Consider the following 22,558-nt stretch of genomic DNA (forward strand, 5'->3'; position numbering starts at 1 on the left):
CTGTGGGCTCCCCATGGGGGTCTCTGCTCTGTTACTGGTTCCTTCCTCAGGGTCAATAACAAGTTGGGGGGCACAAGGTGGGCGAAAGTCACTGCAGACTATGGTACTGGCAGCACCTCACTCCCTTGCTAGTGGAGTGAACCCCAGCACACCACATCCTATTTGCTTGGGTCTTTGACACCCCACACACGTCCCATGCTACCAGGTGCTCCCAACCCACACTATATTCAGGCACCCTGGGCAGTGTTCAGTGTCACCAGCTGTGCCAGGCAGGGGCTCAGTGGGTGGTTACAGCACCCAAGTGGAATCTGGGCTACAGTGGAGGTAGGCCCAGGTTGGTTTGGCTCCAGGCTGAGCATTTTGTCTGCCAGTGGGCTCAGGGAAAGACAAAGGCAAAGGCAGAGCCTGGCTGCAACATGAAGAAGCATGATGAGCTGCCCTCAGGCTGCCTGGGGCTGCTTCCACTGGAGAAACCCCAACGATTCCACATATGCTATTCAGGCGGGAGATTTCCCTTTCCCATGGAGCTGTGGGATGAGGAAAGACCCCAGTTTATCCTAGTCCACTGCCCCTTAATGCCAGAGGGCATGGCTATTTGCAGGATCCAAGCCCATGACCACAAGGAGCGGCTGTTGGAAGTCTGGAGTGACTTTTTCCCCCAAAATCAAGGCAGTGTTGCTGTGCCGGCCGGAGTAGAGGAGAGGGGGCAGCCGGAGGTCCCTCCTGGGCCAGGGCGTGAACTTTGTGGTTGCTCTCAGCTCCCTGGGAGAAGCCATTTGGGGGCTGTAATAGATCCAACTCCGCGGAACGTGCCGATTCCGGGCTACATGGAGGCTGTTGGAGCCCGGCACCACTAGATGGTGGTGTCTGAACGTGTTCAGTCCAAGCTTTCCACCTTCTGGGCTACTGAGATCATCTCCCACACTGGATAGGGACATTTGCCCCACGGAGGTTTCCAGGGAGTAAGGACACCCTGAAACCCATCCCACTGACACAGCTCCTACAGCAACACTTAAGGCCAGAATTCTTTTTACTGCTACTTTAATTCCCGGAAGCGCTGAAGTGCTCTTTCCTTGGACCCCATCAACTCCTTTTGTAAACTGTTTTCTGTTAATATACCCCAAAAATGAGCAAAGCACTTCCAATACAGACAGAAGATGACAAAAGGTGCATTTTTTCTGATTCAAAACCCAGAATGGGGTTTTCTATGTGTCTAGGGAATTTTCTGAAATTAAACACATCTCCCCATTCATTCTAGAGAAGCAGGTCAGTTGGAGTGCTGAAGTCCGAACATTCTCAATGGAAATCCATTTTCCATAACAGAGTCTCCAGGAGGTCCTGAAGGACATGACTGTAGATGGTGAGTACATCGGCACTTCAGGATACTTCAGGGTCTGGAGCATTTGCTGGGCAGAAAACTTAAGATTTGGAGAAGAGAAGAAAGAACTGGAATTAAAACCAAAAAGCCAAAATGCTGCATTTTCCTTAGCACAAAATCACAGAATAGTTTAGGTTGTTGTATTTTGGGCTCCCCTTCCTCAAATATATTTGCTGAGAGAATTGGGATTGTTTAGCCTGGAGAAACAAAGCTTCAGAGTGACCTAATTGTGGCTTTGCAGTTCCTGAAGAAGCTGACAGGAAAGATGGAGAAAGACTCTTTTACAAGGGTCACAGGACAAGGGGGAACGGCTTCACACTGTCAAGAGGGCAGGGTTAGATGGCATATGGGGAGGCCCTGGCACAGGGTGCCCAGGGCAGCTGTGGCTGCCCCATCTCTGGAAGGGTTCAAGGCCAGGTTGGGCAGGGCTTGGAGCAACCTGGTTGAGTGGAAGATGTCCCTGCCCATGGCAGGGAGTGGAATGAGATGGTCTTTAAGATCCCTTCCAACCCCAACCATTCCATGACTCAGTAACTAACTCCACCTTCCCCCATAGTCCTGGGGACATGGTTGACATCCACAATGTAGATTCCAGCTATCCCCTTAGCCAGCGAGGAATAATAATAATAATAATAATAATAATAATAATAATAATAATAATAACAACCACCTCTTTTTGGCAAGTCTCTCTGTGCTGACTGCCAGCAGGCAGGGCAGTTTCTCAACAATTTCTTATTACAAAGAGTGCAACCATTGTGGATAATCTGGGCTTTGATGTGGTCACAGAGGAGACTCACTTGATCCCAGAGCCATGGGAGGTGTCAAGTCTGGATTCTGTGGATGGAGTCTCTCCAGCTGCCCTTTTGATGTCACTCCTGAAGCCTGAAATCTCCCTGGAGTGCTGGCACACTCCCTGCTCCACTCAAACATTGCCTGGGCACTTTCCTAGGGCACAAGGGTGACACCCAGGACCTCAACTCCATCTTGGGCTCCACAGCCAGCAGGGTTCACCTGACCAGCAAGGAAAGCTGGAAGCCTTAGGACAGAGGAAGGTAAGTCTAGGTATCTAAGGTCTTTTTCCTTGGAGGAAACCTAGAAATCTTTGGGAACCAAGAGATTAGTTAAAAGCCTCCTGCATGCCTGTACTGGTGCTTGTCAGATGACAAGGATGTGATGTTAACATACAGCAATTGATTCCCTTAAAATATTGCAGTGGTTCCCCACACACATGGGATAAACATGGAAGCAAGTCTCTGGTGGTGAGGGACTGATGGCTCCTCCAGCAGTAAAATCATCCTCCCCTGACTCAGCAGGGTCTAATACCTTATATTTGTACCTCCAGGTGCCACAGAGGCATCATGCTATGATGGGGATTTCTGCCCCTGGATTTAGTCCGGACTCTCACTTTTTCCCTTTTTCCAGTTTGTTTCAGATGTTCCTGGCTAAAAAGCCAAGCTCTTCCCTTACCAGATGGAACACAGAAAGAGTCAACCCTTACATTTCTGGCTAATGATAAACTGCAGGGAAGTGTCCTCCCTGCCAAATACCTAACCAGCACTGTGAAAAATAGGGATGGATCCCCATGGCATAACTTGTCCAGATCTTCTCAAGGTTGCTGGGATCTCTGCTCCCTTTGAGCTCTGTGAAAGCAGGACAAGGCTCAGTCACAGCTCTGACCACTCTCCTCCTCTTCAGCGCATAGGAAAAATTACTCAGGCAGCTTTGATTACCAGAGGAATTCTCCAGCTCAAAGTATTTGGAAATGGGTGGAGTTGGCAACTCTGCCCCAGGAGAATTGTTTCAGATTATCAGGTGAATTGCCTCTGTGGGATAGAGAGGGAAGTGCCCCTCTCTTCTGGGGTATTTGTGCCTCATATAAGAACATACACAAAACACAGGGGCCCCAAGATGAGATTTCCAGAAAAGCTTTATATCTGGGTGCACACCCAGCAGCATCGGCATGGCTGCCATCTGCTCTGCAGAGGCACTGCTGGAAGTGCCACCACGGGCATGTCACACCCCTGCGCAGTTTAAACTCCCCAGGTACCACGTCACTCCAAAGCCATTGGTGCAGCAGCTGGTGCTGAGTGGGGCTGGGCAGTTTCACAAGCCAATGTCTCTCACTTTTGTCTTCTGGTTGCCACCCACAGGAGCTCAGGGATGACACCAGCCAGTGTGGGTGGATGGAGACTCCCTCAAGTGTTGCAGAAAGAAGCCCCACAAAATTTGGAAAGAGGTGAGTCACCCTGTGCCTCCCTTTACATGCTATGAACAAAATTACAGAATCCCAGAATGGTTTGTAGAGGATTTTAAAGCCCATCCAGTCCCACCCCTGCCATGGGCAGGGGCACCTTCACTAGACTAGATTGCTCCAAGCCCCATCCAGCCTGGCCTTGGACACTGCCAGGGATCCAGGGGCAGCCACAGCTGCTCTGGGCACCCTGTGCCAGGGTCTGCCCACCCTCACAGGGAAGAATTTCTTACAATATCCCATCTAACCCTGCCCCCTATCAGTGTGAAGCCATTCCCTGTGTCCTGCCACTCCAGGCCCTGTTAAATAGTCTCTCTTCATCTTTTTTGGAGACTTCCTTCAGGTACTAGAAAGGGCCACAGTTAGGTCACCCCAGAGCTTCTCATCTCCAGGGTGAACAATCCAAACTCTCTTCGTCTTTCCTTGTACAAGAGGTGTTCTATCCTTCTGATCATCCTGGTGGCCTTCTCAACTTCCATCCTTCCCCCTTCATCTTCCCTCCCTCTTCCCAGAAGGCCAAATAAATAAATAAATATCGGGGTGCCGAGAAGATGGAGCTGGACTCTGCTCAGTGGTGCTGAGCAATAGGACAAGAGGCAACAGGCACAAACTGATGCCCAGGAAGTTCCACCTGAAAAGAGAAAGAACTTCATCCTTGTGCAGTGACCAAGCACTGGAAGAGATTGCCCAGAGTTGTTGAGCTTTCATTGTTGGAAATACTCCAGAACTGTCTGAAGGCAGTCCTGGACAATCCATTCAGATCATTTGAATGTGAACCCATTATGCCTCATTGTAAGAGGACAAAGCGGAATGGGTTCAATTTGAAAGAGCAGAGTTAGCTGGGATAGGGAAGAAATTCCTCCCTGTGAGGGTGGGCAGGCCCTGGCATGGGTTGCCCAGAGCAGCTGTGGCTGCCCCTGGGTCCCTGGCAGTGCCCAAGGCCAGGTTGGACACTGGGGCTTGGAGCAGCCTGGGACAGTGGAAGGTGTCCCTGCCATGGCAGGGGTGGCACTGGGTGGTCTCTAAGGTCCCTTCCCACCCAAACCATTCTGGGATTCTGTGCCATGTACTCTGGAATGACCCCACTAGAACAGGAGGGCTGGACCAGAGGAACCCCTGTGGTCTCTCCCAGCCTGCTCCATTCCAGAACCCCCTGAAATGCGAGATAAACTCCACGAAAGGCCTTTTCGGGGCCCTTTCCCCGCATTATCCGGCGAGACCGGCTCACCTGACCACCCCTGCCACGTGACTACCGCCCGCAGTCCTCCTTCGGGTCGGACCGTGCGGCGCTGCTTCCGCTTCCGGCGCCGGCCGGCCCGGCATGGCGGCGCCCAGCAAGGCGGGGGAGCGGCGGCCATTCGGGAGGCGGCTCCTCACCGACCCCGCCCGGCTTTTCCAGCACAACGCCTGGTGCGTGAGGGCTGCCGCCGCTGCCCGCTCTAGATCCCCGTGAGCCGCCCGGGGTTCTGCTGCCCTGTGGTGCCGCTCCGCGCGCGGCGGTGGGGTGGGGGTGGCCGGGTCGGGCTCGCCGTCGTCTCTCCGATTTGCGCTGTCTGTGGCCAAGCGCTATGTAATGGGCCAGCCGCAACCTGCCCGTTCCGCCTCACGGGGTCTCTTTTCTCCGGAGGTGCCTCGAGAGACGCCCTCAGGGCGTGGCGCGGGCTGAAGGAGCGGTGGGTGTACGGCTAGCGGCCGGACAGCGACTGCAGGCCGGGCGGGGACCGCCATCCCCGAGCAGGGCACTGCCCTATGTGGTCGATGTTGGTCGGGAGTGCTGGTACCCGGAGGTCCTGAGCCTTCGGGATTGATCCCCCGGGGGTCCTGAGTACTTGGAACTGCTCCCTGCAGGGTACTGAGCCTTGGGAACTGATCCTCTGGAGGCTCCTGAACCTTTGGGATTGATCCCCAGGGTGTCCTGAATCTTCAGGACTGATCGGCAGGGAGTTTTGAGCCATTCTCAACCCTTCCTGAAGCAGTAGCATTCCTCAGGCTCCTGTGGTTTGTAGCAATTGTTTTATTGCTGTGGTTAATAAAGGTAAATTATCTGCTGTCAAGAAATCCATAACCTGCCATTCCTTCAGGAGCTCTTAATTAGCTCTTAATACAGAAGTTGTTTTAAGTCAGTTAAACATCCAAATTCTCTAATTTGCTGTAAACTGAAGGTATTTTGCATTTTTGGGGTAAATAAATCCACTTTTGGTCTCTGGCTGCAATACCTTGTTAAGAATCGGGTGTGTTTAATTTGCAGTTAAGTAATATTTATATGTGTCAGCCTGTCATTCCTTCTGAGACTATTCTATACAAAAGGTATATTACAAAAGCATATCCTTAGTTTTCCTGTGGAAATTCTTAGTAATCTGTTTTTTCAGACTTAATATTTAAGCCTTTGTTTTGTAAGTTAAAATCAGAAGACTTGATTCCTTTTGAGACAAGAACTGTTTCTTGGGCCTAGTATTCTGCTTTTCATTGACTTGCTTTAATGAAAAAAGGCCAAGTGAATCACTTTAATGACTGCATAGCTGTGTATGTGCACTGAAGTTATTAATAATTCTTAATGCTTTAAAGCTTCCCATAATTTTCTCATCATTTGATTTAATTTAACAGTTACCTTCCAAATAACCCAACTGCCTTTTTGTTTTAACTTGAGAAAGACAATGGAGTTTTGTGCTGAGTGCCCTCATGGTTTTAGCAAGGATCTATTCCGTTTAAATTTGACTGAGCATATAAAATGGGACAGATTTAGGATCCCTTCTGTTTGCAATTCCATGAGTTCCTTCAGGACTAGGGCCTGCATGTGCTGACTAGGCCGTTGTGCTGGTGCTGGGCTGGAATTGGGGATCACATCTGCACCCCTGTCCATTTGGAGGGCTCTCCAGACCTTTCTCTTTCCTACCATGCTTAGCTCTAGTTCATCTTATTTTTCACAACAGGGATAATGTGGAATGGTCAGAAGAGCAGGAAGCCAGTGCCAGGAGTAAAGTTCAAGAGAACAGCTCACAGCTATTGCCACAAGATAAACAAGGTACTTTTGCAGAGTGTCCTCATGCGAGTCTTGGCTTTGTGCCAGGAATGGAACGGTCTGGCCAGAGTCACATCAGAACATCATCAGTTCCTCCCTTCCCCCTCTCCCAGTCACTGAGAAGGCATTAACACATGTGTGATAATGGGAAATTGAGGAGGAGGAACCTTTCTGTTTTTAATTTACCTCTCTGTGACTCTTCCACCTTCACTAGATACTCCTCCTGGTTGGGAGGAGTCAGATTGGGTTGAGCTTCTTTGTCATGTTGGGTATGTTAAGTACTTGTTAGTGTTCATTGTCAACAAACCTCTTTGAGTGTAGAGTTGTTGCCTCTGCTTATTTTTGCTCTTTAAAGCTAGTAGTCAGTCTCTTCTTGCTGGCTTGCTGTGGAATGAGCCCTGATCCAAGCTGATTTTCTCTTTAAAGGGTCTGATAAAGTAGTGTCCATATCTGTCTCTACAGAGTAAACAAACCGCATGAGAACAATTTCATCAGAGAAAGAAAAACTATTTTATCTTGATTGTTTACCCTCAGATAGACAGCAAAGGGATTCCAAAGTTTTTATTTTATACGATTTAAAGGATATTTATCAATCCAAAATGCAGAGCTTACTTGTCTCTGAATCAAGCTCAAGCTCAGCTCTTTGGTTAAGTCATGGTTGAAGCCGTTCTGAGATTGTTAATAATGCATTTTCTCCACACCTGGTAGAGATCATCCAGGCCCTCAAATGTTGGTGAAATGGTTCTTTGGTGTGATAAGAAATTTGTCTGATGGTGATCTTGTTATACCCTGCTGAGCTCTAGGGTGTATCTGCTACTTTTGTTCAAATTAAATTGAGTGTGTCACCCATAAGATGATGCTGAGCACTACTGGAACTATTGAAACACTTCCATATAACTTCCAGTTGTGTTCACAATAGCAAATTTAATTACACCAAAGAGTAACCCTCCTAATTTCTTGGACTCTTAGAGGTATCCAGCGGTTTTCCATTGTGATGCCTATTGTGTTGAGCTCATTTTAAAATCTGGTTAGCATTAAATGGTGCTGTCTGTCATGCTTTGAGAACCTATATACAACTAGGAAAATGTGGAGCAATTTGCTGTTGGAGCCATTTGTCAGAGCTCCATGATGTATTTTCCAGACTGAACAATGGAGGCCAGTCAAATGTTGATGGTTGCTATTCACTGGGCAGCATGTGGAGACAATGGGATGGCTGGAAAGTAGGGAAAGCAGCCCAGGCAAATGTGCCTGAAGGGTCTGGTAGTTTGAGAATCAGGATCTCCAAGGAGGAGAACAAAGGCAGAGTATTGGTCATTATGGCTGTATTATTCTGTGGACTACTTGGGGATGTCAGGATTTGTTCTGAAGAAGGAGGTAAACTCTGTGGGTATGTGGAAAATGTGTCTCCTGGCTGGGAAAAGAAAGAGAAAGAAATCCAAGTTTCTTGGTTTCCTTTTGAGGCTGCATAATTAGCCCCCTTGTAATTCAGGAGGTTTCTGATTCTCTTCTGGTCTTTTTGAACAGTTACTTTTGTTTGTTCTTCTTTTGCAGAGTGAAGAGGTGAGTATGGGCTTGGCTTTGGGGGTGTGCTTACAAAGGTGAGCAGGAAGTCAGGTGTCCTTATCAGGAAGGTCTTTGTGGGAATCTGACTTGTACACTGATGGCACTGTGAGCTAATACCCCAAAAAGGGCCTGAGATAAGGATGATGTGAACTTTTCTGGCAGGAAGTCTTCCTGAAAAATTAACATGGTCATATTTTTGCTTAAATCTGTTTCTTGTATGATCTTTGTCAGTTGGCCCTTGATTTTTTGTATTTATATTGTTACTGATCCTTTATTCAGGGCTTTGAAAACAGCAGGCTCCAAGGTAAATGAACTTTAAATAAAGCTTCCCTACATGTGGTTTGGCGTATGACAGCTCTTCAATAGTGTCCAACAGAATTTCACACTAATGTAACAAAGGAAGAGTACAATGTCTTCTTCACCAGTGTAATGTGGCAAAAATGTGGGCAATCCAAAATGGCTGGGCTGGAATTTTGTCCCAGCATCTCAGGTAAGCATTCCACTGCAGTCAGGCTGTCATGGGATTGTTGGAGATGAGCAGAAATCAGGATCTGTATTTTTGTGAGGTGAAAGAGCATGTCTGCCTCAGAAGTGTTGCATATTCCTGCTAGTACATGGGAGAAAGGCTGGTCAGGATAGAGTGTGCGAGGGTTTGGATCAATAGTGCTTCTTCCAGCATCAGCAGTCATTGACTTCTTCCATGCAAATAATGAACTGACCTGGCCCTGCTCACTGTGACCTACAGTGAGATCATGGCACAAACTTACTGCTTGTAATAATACCAGCCATTAAAGTTTCCTTTGGCTTGGGGTTTAAGGACCAGGCTTCTTAAAAGGAGAAAATCCTTGTAGTTGAGGTGAAGAGATTATTTTTATATATAGCTCTTTGTGCTGCAGGGATAGATCCTACTAAAAATAGACATATGACTGATTAGTGCTTCTTTGTTAAAGCCATTTTTGTCTGTATTTGGCTGAGGCTACATATTTTTCCAGGTGTTCTGGGTTCACTTTACTGTCTCACTTTGAAACAGTTTTATGTTCTTCAGGAAGACTAATAAATAAACAGCAGTTCAGCTAATAATGCCCTCCAGTCTTTTTTATTCAGTAATGCACTTGTTGCCATCCAAAGATGGTTGAGTTACTTGTTACTGGCATGCAATTGGGATTTCTGTCCATGGATGTTAATGTCTGTAGGTGATTCCAAGCATAGGATGCTATAATTAGGTGTTAATTCCCAGGACAGAGAACTCATCACATTGATGAAGTCATAGAAAGTCACTTGAATTTGTAGCTTCCCATGGAAGAAATAGTTCCCTCAGACTGTACTTGATCTGAAATCTCTGAAAGTGTATGGAAATAAGTTTGCAGGTGACTCAGATTTCTTGATCATGGCTTTATAAGAGCTATTCCAGCTCACTGTAATACTAGCTTGCTCCTAGAATGAACCATTTGATGTGAAAGTGCTGCTGCTCAAATTAATTCTGTTAATCTTTAGCCTGTCCACCTTAGCTCTCCACTGGTACTTCAATGCAGTGGTCACTGTTGATTCCCCTCTTTTGTATTAGTTCATACATGTGTGATACTCTGCCACACATGTATGAAAGCAAAGTTATCTGGACTGGACTCCAGCAAAACGTGGAAAACATGCTGTCCTATTACCTGCAGGATTGCATAAATTCTAACTGAGCTTCCTGCCAGGCCTGGAGAGTTGACTCATTTTTTTTGGTTTCTCCACCTGAAAATAAGAGCAGTGTGTTGGACAGGAGCTTTCAGCTCCAGGCAACTCTCAGAAAATTCCTTAGGAGTTGTGCTTGACACTTAACATCACCAGGCTCCAAATTAATTGTTCCAGTGAGCTGAACAAGTCAGTGTTAGAGATGGAAGTAAAACCTGGATTTCTTTAATCCAGTCTCCTTCTGTTGCCAACTTTCTTTAAATCCTACCAGGAGACAGAATCTCTCTTTTCTCTTTTTAAGTCCTAACAAAGTGACTGTGAGGACATAGGCTGAGTGTCTATGTGGGATTGCAAATTTAAATAAAGGTGATTTTACGTCAATAATGTCACTTATTACAGCAGGTTGGTGCGTAGATACCTGCAGTGATCCCTCACTCTCTGAACTGATTAAACCCTGAGACCTTCTGATTTGATGCCTGATGATGTTTTTGCTTGTGTTCACAGAGGAATATGAGGTGAATGCTAAGAAATACTGGGATGACTTCTATAAAATCCATGAAAATGGCTTCTTCAAGGACAGGCACTGGCTGTTCACTGAATTTCCTGAGCTGGCACCTAACAGGAACTCAAGCCAAAATGGAGATTCTGTGCATGGATTTAGTGACACAGAAGAATCCAAAAATGAAGGGCTGGGAAGCTGTGAAAATGGCCATTGCTCATTGGAAACCAGGACAGAGAGTCAGTTAAACCTGATAAAAAGCCTGCCTGGAGGCCACACAGAGGAGTTGGCTGCACAGAAAGACAGTGAGCTGAGTCAGAGTGATGGGCATTACCCAGGATCAGCTGCATCTTACCGTGTATTAGAGGTAAAAGCTATAAATCAAAGTCACACATCAAAACCTCCCTTGTGTCAGTGTGACTGGGACATAAAAATGTGGGTCACTGCCAAACAGCAAGGAAGTGGATGATTGCCTTCAGTCAGTAAAATGCAAAAATCAGAGGGCAGTTTAGAACTGAACTAAATCTGTTGGGATTCATTTGGTTCAGACTCTGAATTAACAGAGCACAAGGACCATAAGAAGTTTACAAGTTTAAAAGCCAAACTATTACTATCAGATATGCAAACAAGCATTTAAAAGTCATCTTTTGAAGAAGCTGATTCTTCTACTCTGTATAAAGCTTTCCCTTGTGTCCTGGTTTAGGGCAAATTTGGGAGGAAACTTCCAAAGGGGTCTCTCTAGAAAGCAAATTCAAGTGGCCCCTGCCCCAACTGGCTCAGGAAAATATTTCCTTGGAGAAAAGTAGGAAAAAACTGTTTATTTAACAAGCAAAGTATTTACAGGCATAAAAAATGAATAATATTAAACCATAAAACCTCTTGCTGTTCTGAAGAGATGGCAACTTCAGGAAGTCCCTGTCGTGGGGTGTAGTCTGTTTCAATTTTACTGATTCTTTAAACATTCAGAGGCAAATTCCCTAAACCCAGTTGTGTGAGCCATCATCTCTTCAAATGGGAACAAGCAGAAGGAGTAATTAGAGTAAAGCAAACTTAACTTCTCTGTTGCTCTGATTTTCTGTGGAAGCGAATGTAACTCATCCATGGCCTTTGCCAGTGCTTCAGTGACTCATACTGGTTGTTATACTTGGGATTCCAGCAAAAACAGCTTTCAAAAGAGTAACAATGTTCTTAAGATTTCTACAAAAACTTGCTTAGTGGTTTCCCACACATGTAATCCTGTTCCTGAGACCTTAACATGCTTGGGTCTTGCATGGACACTTAAGAATGGTAAATGCCATTCTCAGCTTTACTCATGCATAGCTCTTTGTTCCATGGCGGTAGAAAGATGACTGAAAATCATTTGTATGTACATGCTGAAGGAATTCTTTTCAATGTACACATCTGCTCTGTTTATGCAGGTTGGCTGTGGGGCTGGGAATACAGTCTTCCCAATTTTACAAACCAACAAGTAAGTAGAGACAAGAGGAAATGGCTTCCCACTGCTAGAGGTCAGGGATAAATGGGATATTGGGAATGAATTGTTCCCTGTGAGGGTGGGGAGGCCCTGGCATGTGTTGCTCAGAAAAGCTGTGGCTGCTGCATTCCTAGAAGTGTCCAAGGCCAGGTTAGACAGGGCTTGGAGCACCTTGGTCTAGTGGAAGATGTCCCTGCCCATGGCAGGGGTGGGACTGGATGATCTTTAACGTTCCTCCCAACCCAAACCATTCTGGGATTCTGTGAAGTAATTCTCAGTAGGCTTTTACCTGCATGAGATACCAGCCTCTGAAAAACAATGGGGAAAATGTTCCATGACAATCTCAGAGAAAAGCCAAATGCGAATGGTATCTTTGCCATCTGCAGCTTCAGGTTATTGTGTTTTAAGCTTGGAAGCCCTTGGTTTTAGCCCTTTTCCTTTAGAAAAAGGAAGCAGTCAGTTCCTATGAGAATAATGGGCATAAAAAGCAATGGAATCCACCAGATTTGCACAAAAACTAAAGTCCAGGATTTCTGGGGTTTGTGCATTTGAAACACTCCTTAATTCCTCGATAGAAATGACAAGTTTCTTTGATTTATTGCAGCGACCCTGGCCTGTTTGTTTATTGCTGTGATTTTTCTACAACAGCTGTGAATCTCGTCCAGGTACTCTCAATGGTGACTTATGAAAATATGGGAAGTATCTGGGGCCAATTGCCTATTAACACAAATCTATACCAGCTGCCAGTGACTCTGGCTGTGCTGGCAGCTTTCTGGTCTTAGCCAGCCCTGGTGCTGACCCTTGCACTGGGAAATCTGGAAAATGAGCCATCAAAGATTGTAGAAATTAGGGAAGTAAAAGTTCTCAAAATGTCATATTGGCAGCAAACAAGTCAGACAGATTTTCTTCCCCTGTGGTTGGCAGTACTTTTCTCAATACAGTGTTCTTTTAGCTGAGTAACTTGAAAACAAACTCAAACCTTGAAAACATTCAGGCTAATTTTTAACAGGAACTGAAGCTGGTTTTGGTTTGTGTTTGTTACTGTCACCACAGTTCTAGAAACATGGTCTAATTGATTCTGCACAAGCAGCTGAGGAGGGATCATGTTTGTGGTGCAACAGGTTGGGATTTAGTTGAAGGACAAATACCACTGATAAATTTCAGGTCAAGGGAGAACTGAGAATATATGAAGTATCAATGCAATCAGTCACTTCCTGAGATGAGAGGGGAGCATAGCACCACAGTTGGCATCCATTTCGTCCTCTGGATGTGACACAAGCACTGTTTGTAGAGGCTTCTGCAATCTGTAGCAGCAGCTTTAGAAAAATATGCAACTTCTAAAAGATGTCTAAATCTGATTTTTAAGGCTGAAACTTTAGGCAACCAAGTTTGATTTTTTTGGGGTATAGAGAATATCTGTTTGTAGATGAAATTCATCTTGATTTCAATGATGCAGAGAGGTGCCCTGACACTCTCACTTATGTAAAGGTTTCCAATTTATCAGTATAAATCTCTCATTTCTTACCACTGTTAGTGGAAATTCTGACCTTAAAATTATGATAAACCCTGGATCCAATTTTGTGGTTTTCTTTTTTTTCAGTGCTGATTGATTGTAACAAGACCAAAGCTCTTTGTAAATCTCCTGTATGTAAATATTTTTTCACATTTCACCCCTGTTCCTTGCCTGACCAAGGAACATACCTGACACAGAAGTCCAGTGAGACTGAAACAGATCTCTGGACACACCTCTTGATAATGTGAAAGTTAAAATACTCCATATAATACTAATAATCCATATATCCAACTAATACTGAGATCAGTGTCTGCTACTAATGTTCTTAATTTTTCTCCCTCAAACACAGAACAATGCAGAATATGATTCTTCTCGCTGCTTTGCATTTGTCCATGACCTGTGCAATGACCAAAGTCCTTTCCCAATGCCAGAGGAGAGTCTTGACATTGTTATTCTTATCTTTGTCCTCTCAGCAATTCTCCCAGAGAAGTAAGTTTTAATAACTCCTTCTGATTGCAGAACATAATTCTTCTACAACCGGAGTTCTTTAATAATCTCCTATTGAGGAAAATTAAAGTTTGTTCTGTTTTGGTCCAGTTTTCCATGAAGCCTCAGAAAATAAAATTTCCAGGTATTTGCTGTTGCTGTTGTAACTAATTAAAGAGGACAGGGTGATTTTAAGTGACTGCAGGTGATCATTGCTGGGGTCACTGTTCTGAGCCCCAGCCACACCAAGCATTCACTTGGGAAAGCATTCTGCTGGATTTTCAGGTTCAAAGGGTAGATGAATTTCTCACATGGGAGGCAGCAAGAAGGAAGGGTTCAGGTTCAGAAAAAGGTAAGGAAATTGCTGTGGTCTTAGTGTGATAATTGTTACAACCTACAGTAGTCTCTTTTTTTGTTCCCTTTAGTTTTACTTCACAACACTTCTCTTCAAGTTTGCTTACTACTTCTTTTGCAGAAACCAGTGGAGATCCTTTTGTAATCAGTAAGAGAGAGCAGTTAATCCCTGCTGTGGCAGGATGTTATCCTTGTAGGAAAAAAAGCAAAATCAGGGAATGTCAAAAAATAGAGGCCAAATAAAATGAACCCACCTGACTCTGGGAGAACTCAGAATGCTGCTGGCTTTGGGTAGCTCTTTACATGAAGTTGAAACATAAAGAACTTTATTCCATCTTTTTGAAAGGAAATAAGCATGATTTTGGAGTTTGTTGAGCAATCCTGGTTTGTTTTTCTCTCAGAATGCAGTGCATTGTGACCAGACTGAGTCGCCTTCTGAAACCAGGGGGAATGATCTTGTTACGAGATTATGGCCGTTATGATCTCGCCCAACTTCGGTTTAAGAAAGGTATTTCCTTTCCCCTGGGAATTCTTTATTCCCCATCACTAGTAGATTCTGCTTCTCTGGAGCTGTGTCTGCCCTCTTTGGAGGCAGCTCGTTAATTCCACAAGGCACAGTGTGTGTTGGAGGGCCTGTTGTTGGATGGCAGTTGTTGATTTTTAAGTGATCACTGGTAACTGTTCATATCTGTCTTGCTCTTAGGTCAGTGTCTGTCTGATAACTTCTATGTGAGAGGTGATGGCACCAGAGTCTACTTCTTCACACAAGGTAGGAGGACAGAAACATTCCTCTGACCATCAAAAAACATCCCTCTGATTCTCTTCGCCACTTCTTGTCCCTGTGCCCTCCAGACTGGCCACTAGATCTTTTCAGCCTCTTTCTTGGAGCACTGTGAAAGATTAAGTATCTCCCAATTAAACAGTGACCTGGGCTTGTCAGCTCCTGGTGCAAGCATGGTATGGTCAATTTCCTTAGTGGAAAATCCTTTAAGAGGAAGACTGGTGTGTTTGCTACCCTGGGAGGGGTGGGATTGGAGGAGCTCTCCTTGTATATTGGCTGCAGATGATGGAGGGAGATGGATACCACATAGCAGAACTTCCCTTAATTTTCCTGCTCTCCTATAAGGAAATCAGAAGGGTGTGGTCCAGCATGGAGCTGAGGCAGCCCCTCCAGTTCTGCTGCTGTTTGATGTTAGCAGCAATTATTCTCCCAGTTTATCACCAGCTGCGCCTCCAGTCCCTCCACTACAGGCCCCTGTGCACAGTCACTTCCAGAGCAGTGGCAAAACTGAACTGTTCCCCACTGCATGAGTCTTGTCTGGCACAACAAAATTAATGTTTAATGCATGTTTGGCAAACACCTCACAATAGAAAGCATCTGATAAAGAAGCACAAGCTGAGACCTGTCGGACTTTTCCTACAGAAATTCCAGACAAACCACGTGCTCTGGGAGTAAGCTCTGCTGTTCAGCAGGACTGGGGCACTGTGAGACTTATTTGTTTGGTCAGGATTACCTGCCAGTGGAATTGTTGAAGCCTCAAGGGCTCTTAGTGCTTTAATTGGGCTCCAACAGGGTGTGGAGTTTAGGGATTTTTTTTTTTTCCAGATTTAACCTTAACGAATCCCATTCCCCTCCAGCCTAGGCAGCACAGATCTAACTGCTGCTATTTAAAAGCATAGGTCTGATCCTGTTCTTTGCTCTTGTGGACTCTGAAATTCCTCTGGGCAGGGAAGAAGGAATGGCTCTGTCCCAGCTTGCCAGAAGATGCTCCTTAATTGGTTACTACAAGCAGTACCCTTACTTGAAACTGCTGCTGTTTCCTTTGTCAAGTCTCTAGTTCTAGATGTACTCCAAATAATTCTTTCCTCCTTTGCTAGAAGGAAAACTTGAAAAACTGTGATGTTAACCTCCCCTAATAAAGTAGTTAAGTCTTGTTTGATCAATTCCCTGCCCAGGTGAGACCGTGAGTTTCCTCTGGCCCATCTTTCAGCTCAGCTTAGCACTCAGTGTGAGCAGGTATCAGTTAAAGAAAAGTGATAGTCTCCTCAGTTTCCTCTCTTTGCTTCCAGATGAATTAGATCATCTGTTCACCACAGCTGGGCTGGAAAAAATCCAGAATCTGGTTGATCGGCGATTGCAAGTGAACCGTGGGAAACAGATGACGATGTATCGGGTGTGGATCCAGTGCAAGTACTGCAAACCCACCACCCTTCAGCCATGAGGCATGTGGACTTTGGACTGGAGCCTCTTCATCTCCTCCTGGTGACCTGTGTGTGATGCAGTTCTGCACACCCAGGACCTCAGTGCCTTGTACCATGCCTGGCATCACTTAAAGTGAGTTTTGCTAAGGACGAATGCCCTGAGAGTACAGCAAGCATTTTAGATGTCATAGAATCACAGAATATACTGGGTTGGGAAGGACCCATGAAGATCAAGTCCAACTCCTGGCCCTGCACGGGACACCCCAACAATTCCACCCCATGCCTGAGAGCGTTGTCCAAACACTCCTTGAGTTCTGGAAGCCTTGGGGCCATGACCCATTCTCTGAGGAACCTGCTCAGTGCCCGTTGTGGGAAGAACCCTTTCCTGATATCCAGCCTAACCCTCCCTGGACACAGCTCCAGCCATTTTCTTGAGTCCTATCCCTGGTCAGGAGAGTGAAGAGATTGGTTCCTGCCCCTCTGCTGTCCCTCAGGAGGATGTTGAAGATCCCAGTGAGGTCTGACCTCAGTCTCCTCTTTTCCAGCTGAACAGACCAAGTCCTCATATGGCTTCCCCTCAAGGCCCTTCACCATTCTCATGACCATTCTCTGGATGGTCTCTAGTGGCTTAATATTTTTTTTATATTGTGGTGCCCAAAACTGCCCACAGCACTTGAGGTGGGGCTGCCCCAAAGCAGAGCAGGACAATCCCCTGCCTGACCAGGAATGCTTTACCTAATGTCCCGGGACACAGATGTCCTTCCTGGCTGCCAGGGCACTGTTGACTCATGTTCAACTTGCCGTGGACCAGGACTCCTGAGTCCTTTCTTGCAACTGCTCTCAGCCTCATTCCCCAGTCCACCCACACATCCAGGCTTGCCCCTTCCCATGTGCAGAATCCAGCAACTTTCCCTTGTTGAACTTCCCACAATTGGTGATTGCCCATATCTCTGATTTGTCAAGGTTTCTCTGGAGGCCCTCTCTCTCCCTGAAAGACTTGACAGCTCCTTCCAGTTCAGTGCAGACAGCAAACTTCCTTAGTATTGCTTCAAGTTCTGCATCCAGGTCATTAATGTGGATGTTGAAGAGTACAGGCTTGAGAAGGAAGCCCTTTAAATGTCATGCTACTGGTCTGAGTTTTAAAAATTATTTATGCCTTTATCTAAGAGATGGTGTCTTACAGCAGCTGAGCAAGTTGAGTAGTGACTTGCTCATAGTCTGGATTTCCACATGAAACAGGAGAGCTCTGACCTTATCTCTGTCTTGTGTACTCTTGTCTTGGCAACAAACATACAAAGGATAAACCTGCTCTTCTCTGCAACTGCTCACTGATAGGAATCCCTTGGCCAGCTTATCTTATGCAGCTGTTTCCTAGTCACTCCGGTGTGTGCCAATCCAGGAGTTAAAATACATTGATCTGAGGGCAGGAACTGAGACTATGTGAGTCTCTCTATACCAGCTTTCCCTGGATGATTCAAGGTGTGGAGATAACCTGTGGAGAAAGGAAATGATGCTGCTCTGCCCTCACTGTCCACAAGGATGTCCTCCCAGGGAACCTCTAAACAATAGCTCAGGTGCTATCAATTCCTCTCAGGCAGTGTTCAGGTTTTCAAAAGTTTGGTGCTGATGCTGATTTTAGGGCACCTTCAGAGTGCAGCAGATCAGAAGCAGCTAACAGGACCAGGGTTTATAAATAATTACCTGCTTTTCCTAGTGGCTGCAGCTCCCAGGTCACAAAGTACCCTGCCATGGTGATGTGCTAAACCAAAACACATGAGACACTTTCTTTGATCTGAAATCTGCAGGAGGTTTAATTTTTGCACTCTTGTTTAATTTCTTAAGATGAAGCCAACACTGTGGCTTTCAGAAGGTATTTTTCTGTCTTTGTCAGCAAATACCTCTTAGCTTGTTTTCTTCTGTTATTTTTAGGGTGTGGTACAACAGGTATTAGAATAAGTTTTGTGCTTTTCAGTGGTGGATTGATTAATGTAAATCATTGGAAAAAATATAGCAATGGAGAACAAAGCGACACAGACCCCCTTATGCATCCAAAAGAGATTGCTTTATTGTACAAATCACCCCTTTTTTTACCTTTAATCTCCACCTGACAGAACTGAAACCAAACCAAGGCCCAACAGAACTTAACAGAAGAAGGGCACCCATTGGCTGGCTCAGCTGCAGTGCTGCTGTCCATATGTCCTGTCACCCAATCAGCTTCCTGCTCATACACTGTCCCTGCGTTTCTCCAGCCAATCACAACCTCGCTTCCAGCTGTCACTCAGCTGACTCTCTCCTCACTCATAACTGCCTCTCAGCCCTCAGCCACTTCCAACCATCCAGCCTGCAGCTGTGCCTTTCCCACAGGGCCTTCTGGTGAGCATAAGCCTTAGCAACTTTAATAATTATACTGCCATGTCCCACATCTCCCCCCCTGTTTTTTTTAATTAGGCAACGAAAACCTACTAGAAAAAACCTAAACAACTCCTAAAAACATTAATAACAGTGACAACAATAATAACTATAAAAACTTTTCAGAAACTGTAACATGTTTATAACATAGCAACTATATGCACATAGAATCAGGATGGTATAACAAAAGGTCACACGTACCGTGATGGAATCCTCTCCACCTGGTGGCCTGTGGAGAGACAGGCATAACCTCTTCCCCATGTCACTTAAGTCCAAGAGTCCTTTCCATTGTCCAGTTAATTTACCATTTACCATTAAATTTTAATTTACCAAAGTCCTGTACCATTACTGGAGGTCTTAGATGAGCCTTTGTGTTGAAGGAATACTGTCTTTCGCATGCAGTTTGTTCCATCTCGTCCCAATTTAAAAAACTGAGGACATATAAGGCTTTAGCTAGTCTGCCATGAGGGCACCGCAACTCCCCCTCTTTTTGTTTTTCAAGCATGGTTTTTAGGGTTCTATGGGCACACTCAGCAATAGCTTGACCTGTGGGAGAGTGGGGAATGCCCGTATGGTGAGACACACCCCATTGCTGCAAGAAGTTACCAACTCACTCTGAGGTGCAGGCAAGTCTATTGATTGTGTCAGGAAGGCCCCAAGTTTTGATGGTGTTGGGAAGGCCCAGAGTGGTGAAACAGGTGAGCCAGTGCTGGATAGTATCACAGGCCTTCTCTCCAGTATGAGAAGTTGCCATTAGGAAATGGGAATAGGTGTCAATAGAAACATGAACATATTTCAAATTACCAAACTCTGGGATATGGGTAATACCAGTTTGCCAAATGATGTTAGCTATGAAACCTCGGGGATTAGTACCTTCTCCTGAAGGAGCAGGAGCAATCCCAATACAGGAGGGACAAGACAACAGGATATCATGAGCCTATGAGGAGGTCAATTGAAATTGTTTGTAAAGAGAGCAAGCATTCTAGTGGAAAAAGTCATGAGATACTTTTGTTGCTCAGGCCAAGTTATTTGGTACCACACCTGTCATCACAGTAATATTTGCATAGTTACTACCTTCTGCAATAGGCCCAGGTAAACCTGTGTGGGAGCAAACATGTAACACATAAAAATCATGCTGCTGGCTGTTAATCTAAGTCCACAGTGTTCTTAACTCTGTAAACAAAAGATGGTTATTAACATGTTTTAAATAGGAAGATTCTAAATGGAATGCAACGCTGGCAGCTTATGAGGAATCAGTTACAATGTTAAGTGGTTCCTGTGAAAATAACTGAAAGTCATATTGGATAGCAACCAATTCTAAAATTTGTACGGAAGCATCTTTTAATATTAATACCCTCTTATGCCACTGGGCAGAGTCACTTCCATGCCAAATCATTGCAGTTTTGTTAGTTTTGCTGGATGCATCTGTAAAAACAGTTGGTCCATTGACGGGGGTCATGCTGCAGTGACGTTTTGCATACAAGGGGAGATTACCCACCTCTGTCCATAGACAATGTGAGAGAAAATGGATAGATAATTGTCCAGAAAAATCTGCAAGTGCAATTTGAAAAATAGTGTCTTCTAATAGTAACCATGCCAAATTTCTTGCCATGTCTTTACTTACAGGTGTGTAAATGGTATGTGGGTCTTGGCCATTGACAGTTTTTTGTCACTCTTTGCCTTTCTTAATTAAATACAAGAACATATCATTAACAGTCCACACAGTCTTTGTTGCTGTGTGAGGTAAGAATAACCATTCTAACACAGGTAAAGGGTCTTTATCATTAACAGACTATTGAAATAGAACAGCAAAAGATTGACATTTGCTAGCAATTATAACAAGGTACACAGATTTATCAGGATCCCACCTCCAATTTTGTCGGTTTTCTAGTGCTTGAGCACAGTGTGCAAAGGCAGTTTTAGCTTCTGGGGTCAGCTGTCGAAGCAAATGCAGGTGGGAGTTTCCTCTGAGTAAATCAAAGGGTGTAAAAGTTCTGTAGATAGACCCAAAACAGGACGCAACCAATTCAAGGAACCTAGCAGTTTCTGTAATTCATTTAAAGTTAGGGTGACTTTAACAGAAAGCCTTAAAGGCTGAGGGCTGATAGTCTGCAGAATAATTTTCCACCCCAGATAATGCCACAGGGACTCACATTGCAGCTTTTCAAGTGCCATGATGAGTCCTACATGACAACTACCTGAATAGAACATAAGATGGATTGATCATGAGCTGCGAGTAAAATGTCATCCATATAATTGATGTATGGTTGCAGGAAATTTACGACGGACAGGCTGTAGGGCAAGATCAACTACCCTTTGGCATGTAGTTGGATTGTTACTCATGCCTTGTGGCAACACGGTCCAGTGAAATCTCTTCATTGGTTATGCATGATTCAGGGTAGGCACAGAAAAGGCAAACCGAGGTGCATCATCAGGATATAAAGGGATGATGAAAAAAACATCTTTTAGGTCTAAAATTACTATGGGCCAGTTGAGGGGAATCATTGTGGGTGACGGAAGCCCAGGTTGCAGAGCCGCCATAGGTTCAATAACTGCATTCACTGCCCATAGATCCTCCAATAATTGTCACTTGCCATTTTGCTTAGATATACAGAATATAGGGATATTCCAGGGGCTAGAAGATGGGCAGATATTGACTAAGGACAATTGTTCTTCCATAAACTGTTTTAAATTTAGTAGCCATTCCTTTCATAGAGGCCATTGGTCAACCCAAACAGGGTCTTCAGTCTGCCATGTGAGTTTACATATGTCCAGTATTTGATTTTGGAATGGCTACTCAATGGCCCCTATGAAGAAAGGTTCTCCAGTGAGGTTGAGTCTCTTTGTATGGTTGTTCCAAATTGTCCCAGAACATCTCTTCCCCATAATGTGCATGGTATATAGGCAATGAATAGGGCAATTCAGGCAGTTTGCCCATCAGAGCCAAGGACAAGCTGAAGGTGAGTGCTTGGTCTAGGGCGCTGCATTCCTCCCACCCCAATTAGGGTCAATGTGGGGCTGATTGTGGGCCAATTACTAGGCCATTCATTGCTTTTAATGATAGAGACATCAGCTCCAGTATCAACAAGCCCTTTAAAATTTTTGCCATCGATACTGCAAGTTAAGGTTGGGTGAGCTGTTGTAATATAGAGCTTGTCCAGAAAGCCTGTGGCTGGCCTGTGCTACCAAAGTTACTTGTGCCACATTTACCCTTGCCACTAGGGGTTTTGTTGGAAAAGGGAATAAGTTGTGCTATACATTGACCTGCAGGTATAAAGCAGGGTGGCACGGGAGTCCATAGCATAATTTGTATTTCGCCTTCATAATCTGAATCAATAACTCCAGGTAGTACAAAAAGTCCCAATTTAAGTGGCAGAGGAGCACCCTATGAAAGCAAAACATGGATGTTATTACTAAGGAGTCCCCACACTCCAGTAGGAACTAAGTGCACTGAAAATGTCGTAAGAGTTACTGATTCTCTGGAGGCAAGGTCCAGCCCTGCACTGCCTGTGGTTGCAGGCAGGAGCTTGCTTGTCAAATGTTTTGCCTTGCATTTTTTTGATTCTCTGGGGTGCGCAGACCCACCCCCAGCTGGAAGCTTCCTGGCTGTGTAGCCTTCCCTTTTACAGGGTACTGGGAGCAGCATTCAGCAGCTCAATGCTTCCCTCTTCCACACCGAAGACAATCTCTAGGTGGTATTTTTATCCTATCCCTTTGTTGAGGGCAATCCTTTTTA

The 22,558-nt window shown here is 45.1% G+C and overlaps 1 protein-coding gene across 9 annotated transcripts in view; it reads left to right on the forward strand.

The window, feature by feature from the left end:
* The first annotated feature begins 3,388 nt into the window (after positions 1-3,388).
* The window catches only part of LOC128819827 (tRNA N(3)-methylcytidine methyltransferase METTL2-like), a 33,055-nt gene continuing 13,885 nt past the window's right edge, over positions 3,389-22,558 (forward strand). For 4 of the 9 annotated variants that reach the window (XM_054000210.1, XM_054000211.1, XM_054000209.1 and 1 more), the window contains exons 1-9: positions 4,951-5,039; positions 6,560-6,651; positions 10,390-10,751; positions 11,803-11,852; positions 12,463-12,523; positions 13,721-13,860; positions 14,613-14,719; positions 14,915-14,980; positions 16,282-18,786. In XM_054000210.1, coding sequence (XP_053856185.1) covers positions 4,951-5,039; positions 6,560-6,651; positions 10,390-10,751; positions 11,803-11,852; positions 12,463-12,523; positions 13,721-13,860; positions 14,613-14,719; positions 14,915-14,980; positions 16,282-16,433 — 1,119 coding nt within the window. In that variant the 3' untranslated portion in view covers positions 16,434-18,786. Of the gene's footprint in view, positions 3,615-4,950; positions 5,040-6,559; positions 6,652-8,490; positions 8,702-10,389; positions 10,752-11,802; positions 11,853-12,462; positions 12,524-13,720; positions 13,861-14,612; positions 14,720-14,914; positions 14,981-16,281; positions 18,787-22,558 lie in introns of those variants that run through there. The other 5 variants (XM_054000213.1, XM_054000212.1, XM_054000214.1 and 2 more) reach the window with 4 other exon arrangements.

The sequence above is a fragment of the Vidua macroura genome, chromosome 27 (genome assembly GCF_024509145.1).
Source record: "Vidua macroura isolate BioBank_ID:100142 chromosome 27, ASM2450914v1, whole genome shotgun sequence".
Classification (NCBI taxonomy): domain Eukaryota; kingdom Metazoa; phylum Chordata; class Aves; order Passeriformes; family Viduidae; genus Vidua; species Vidua macroura.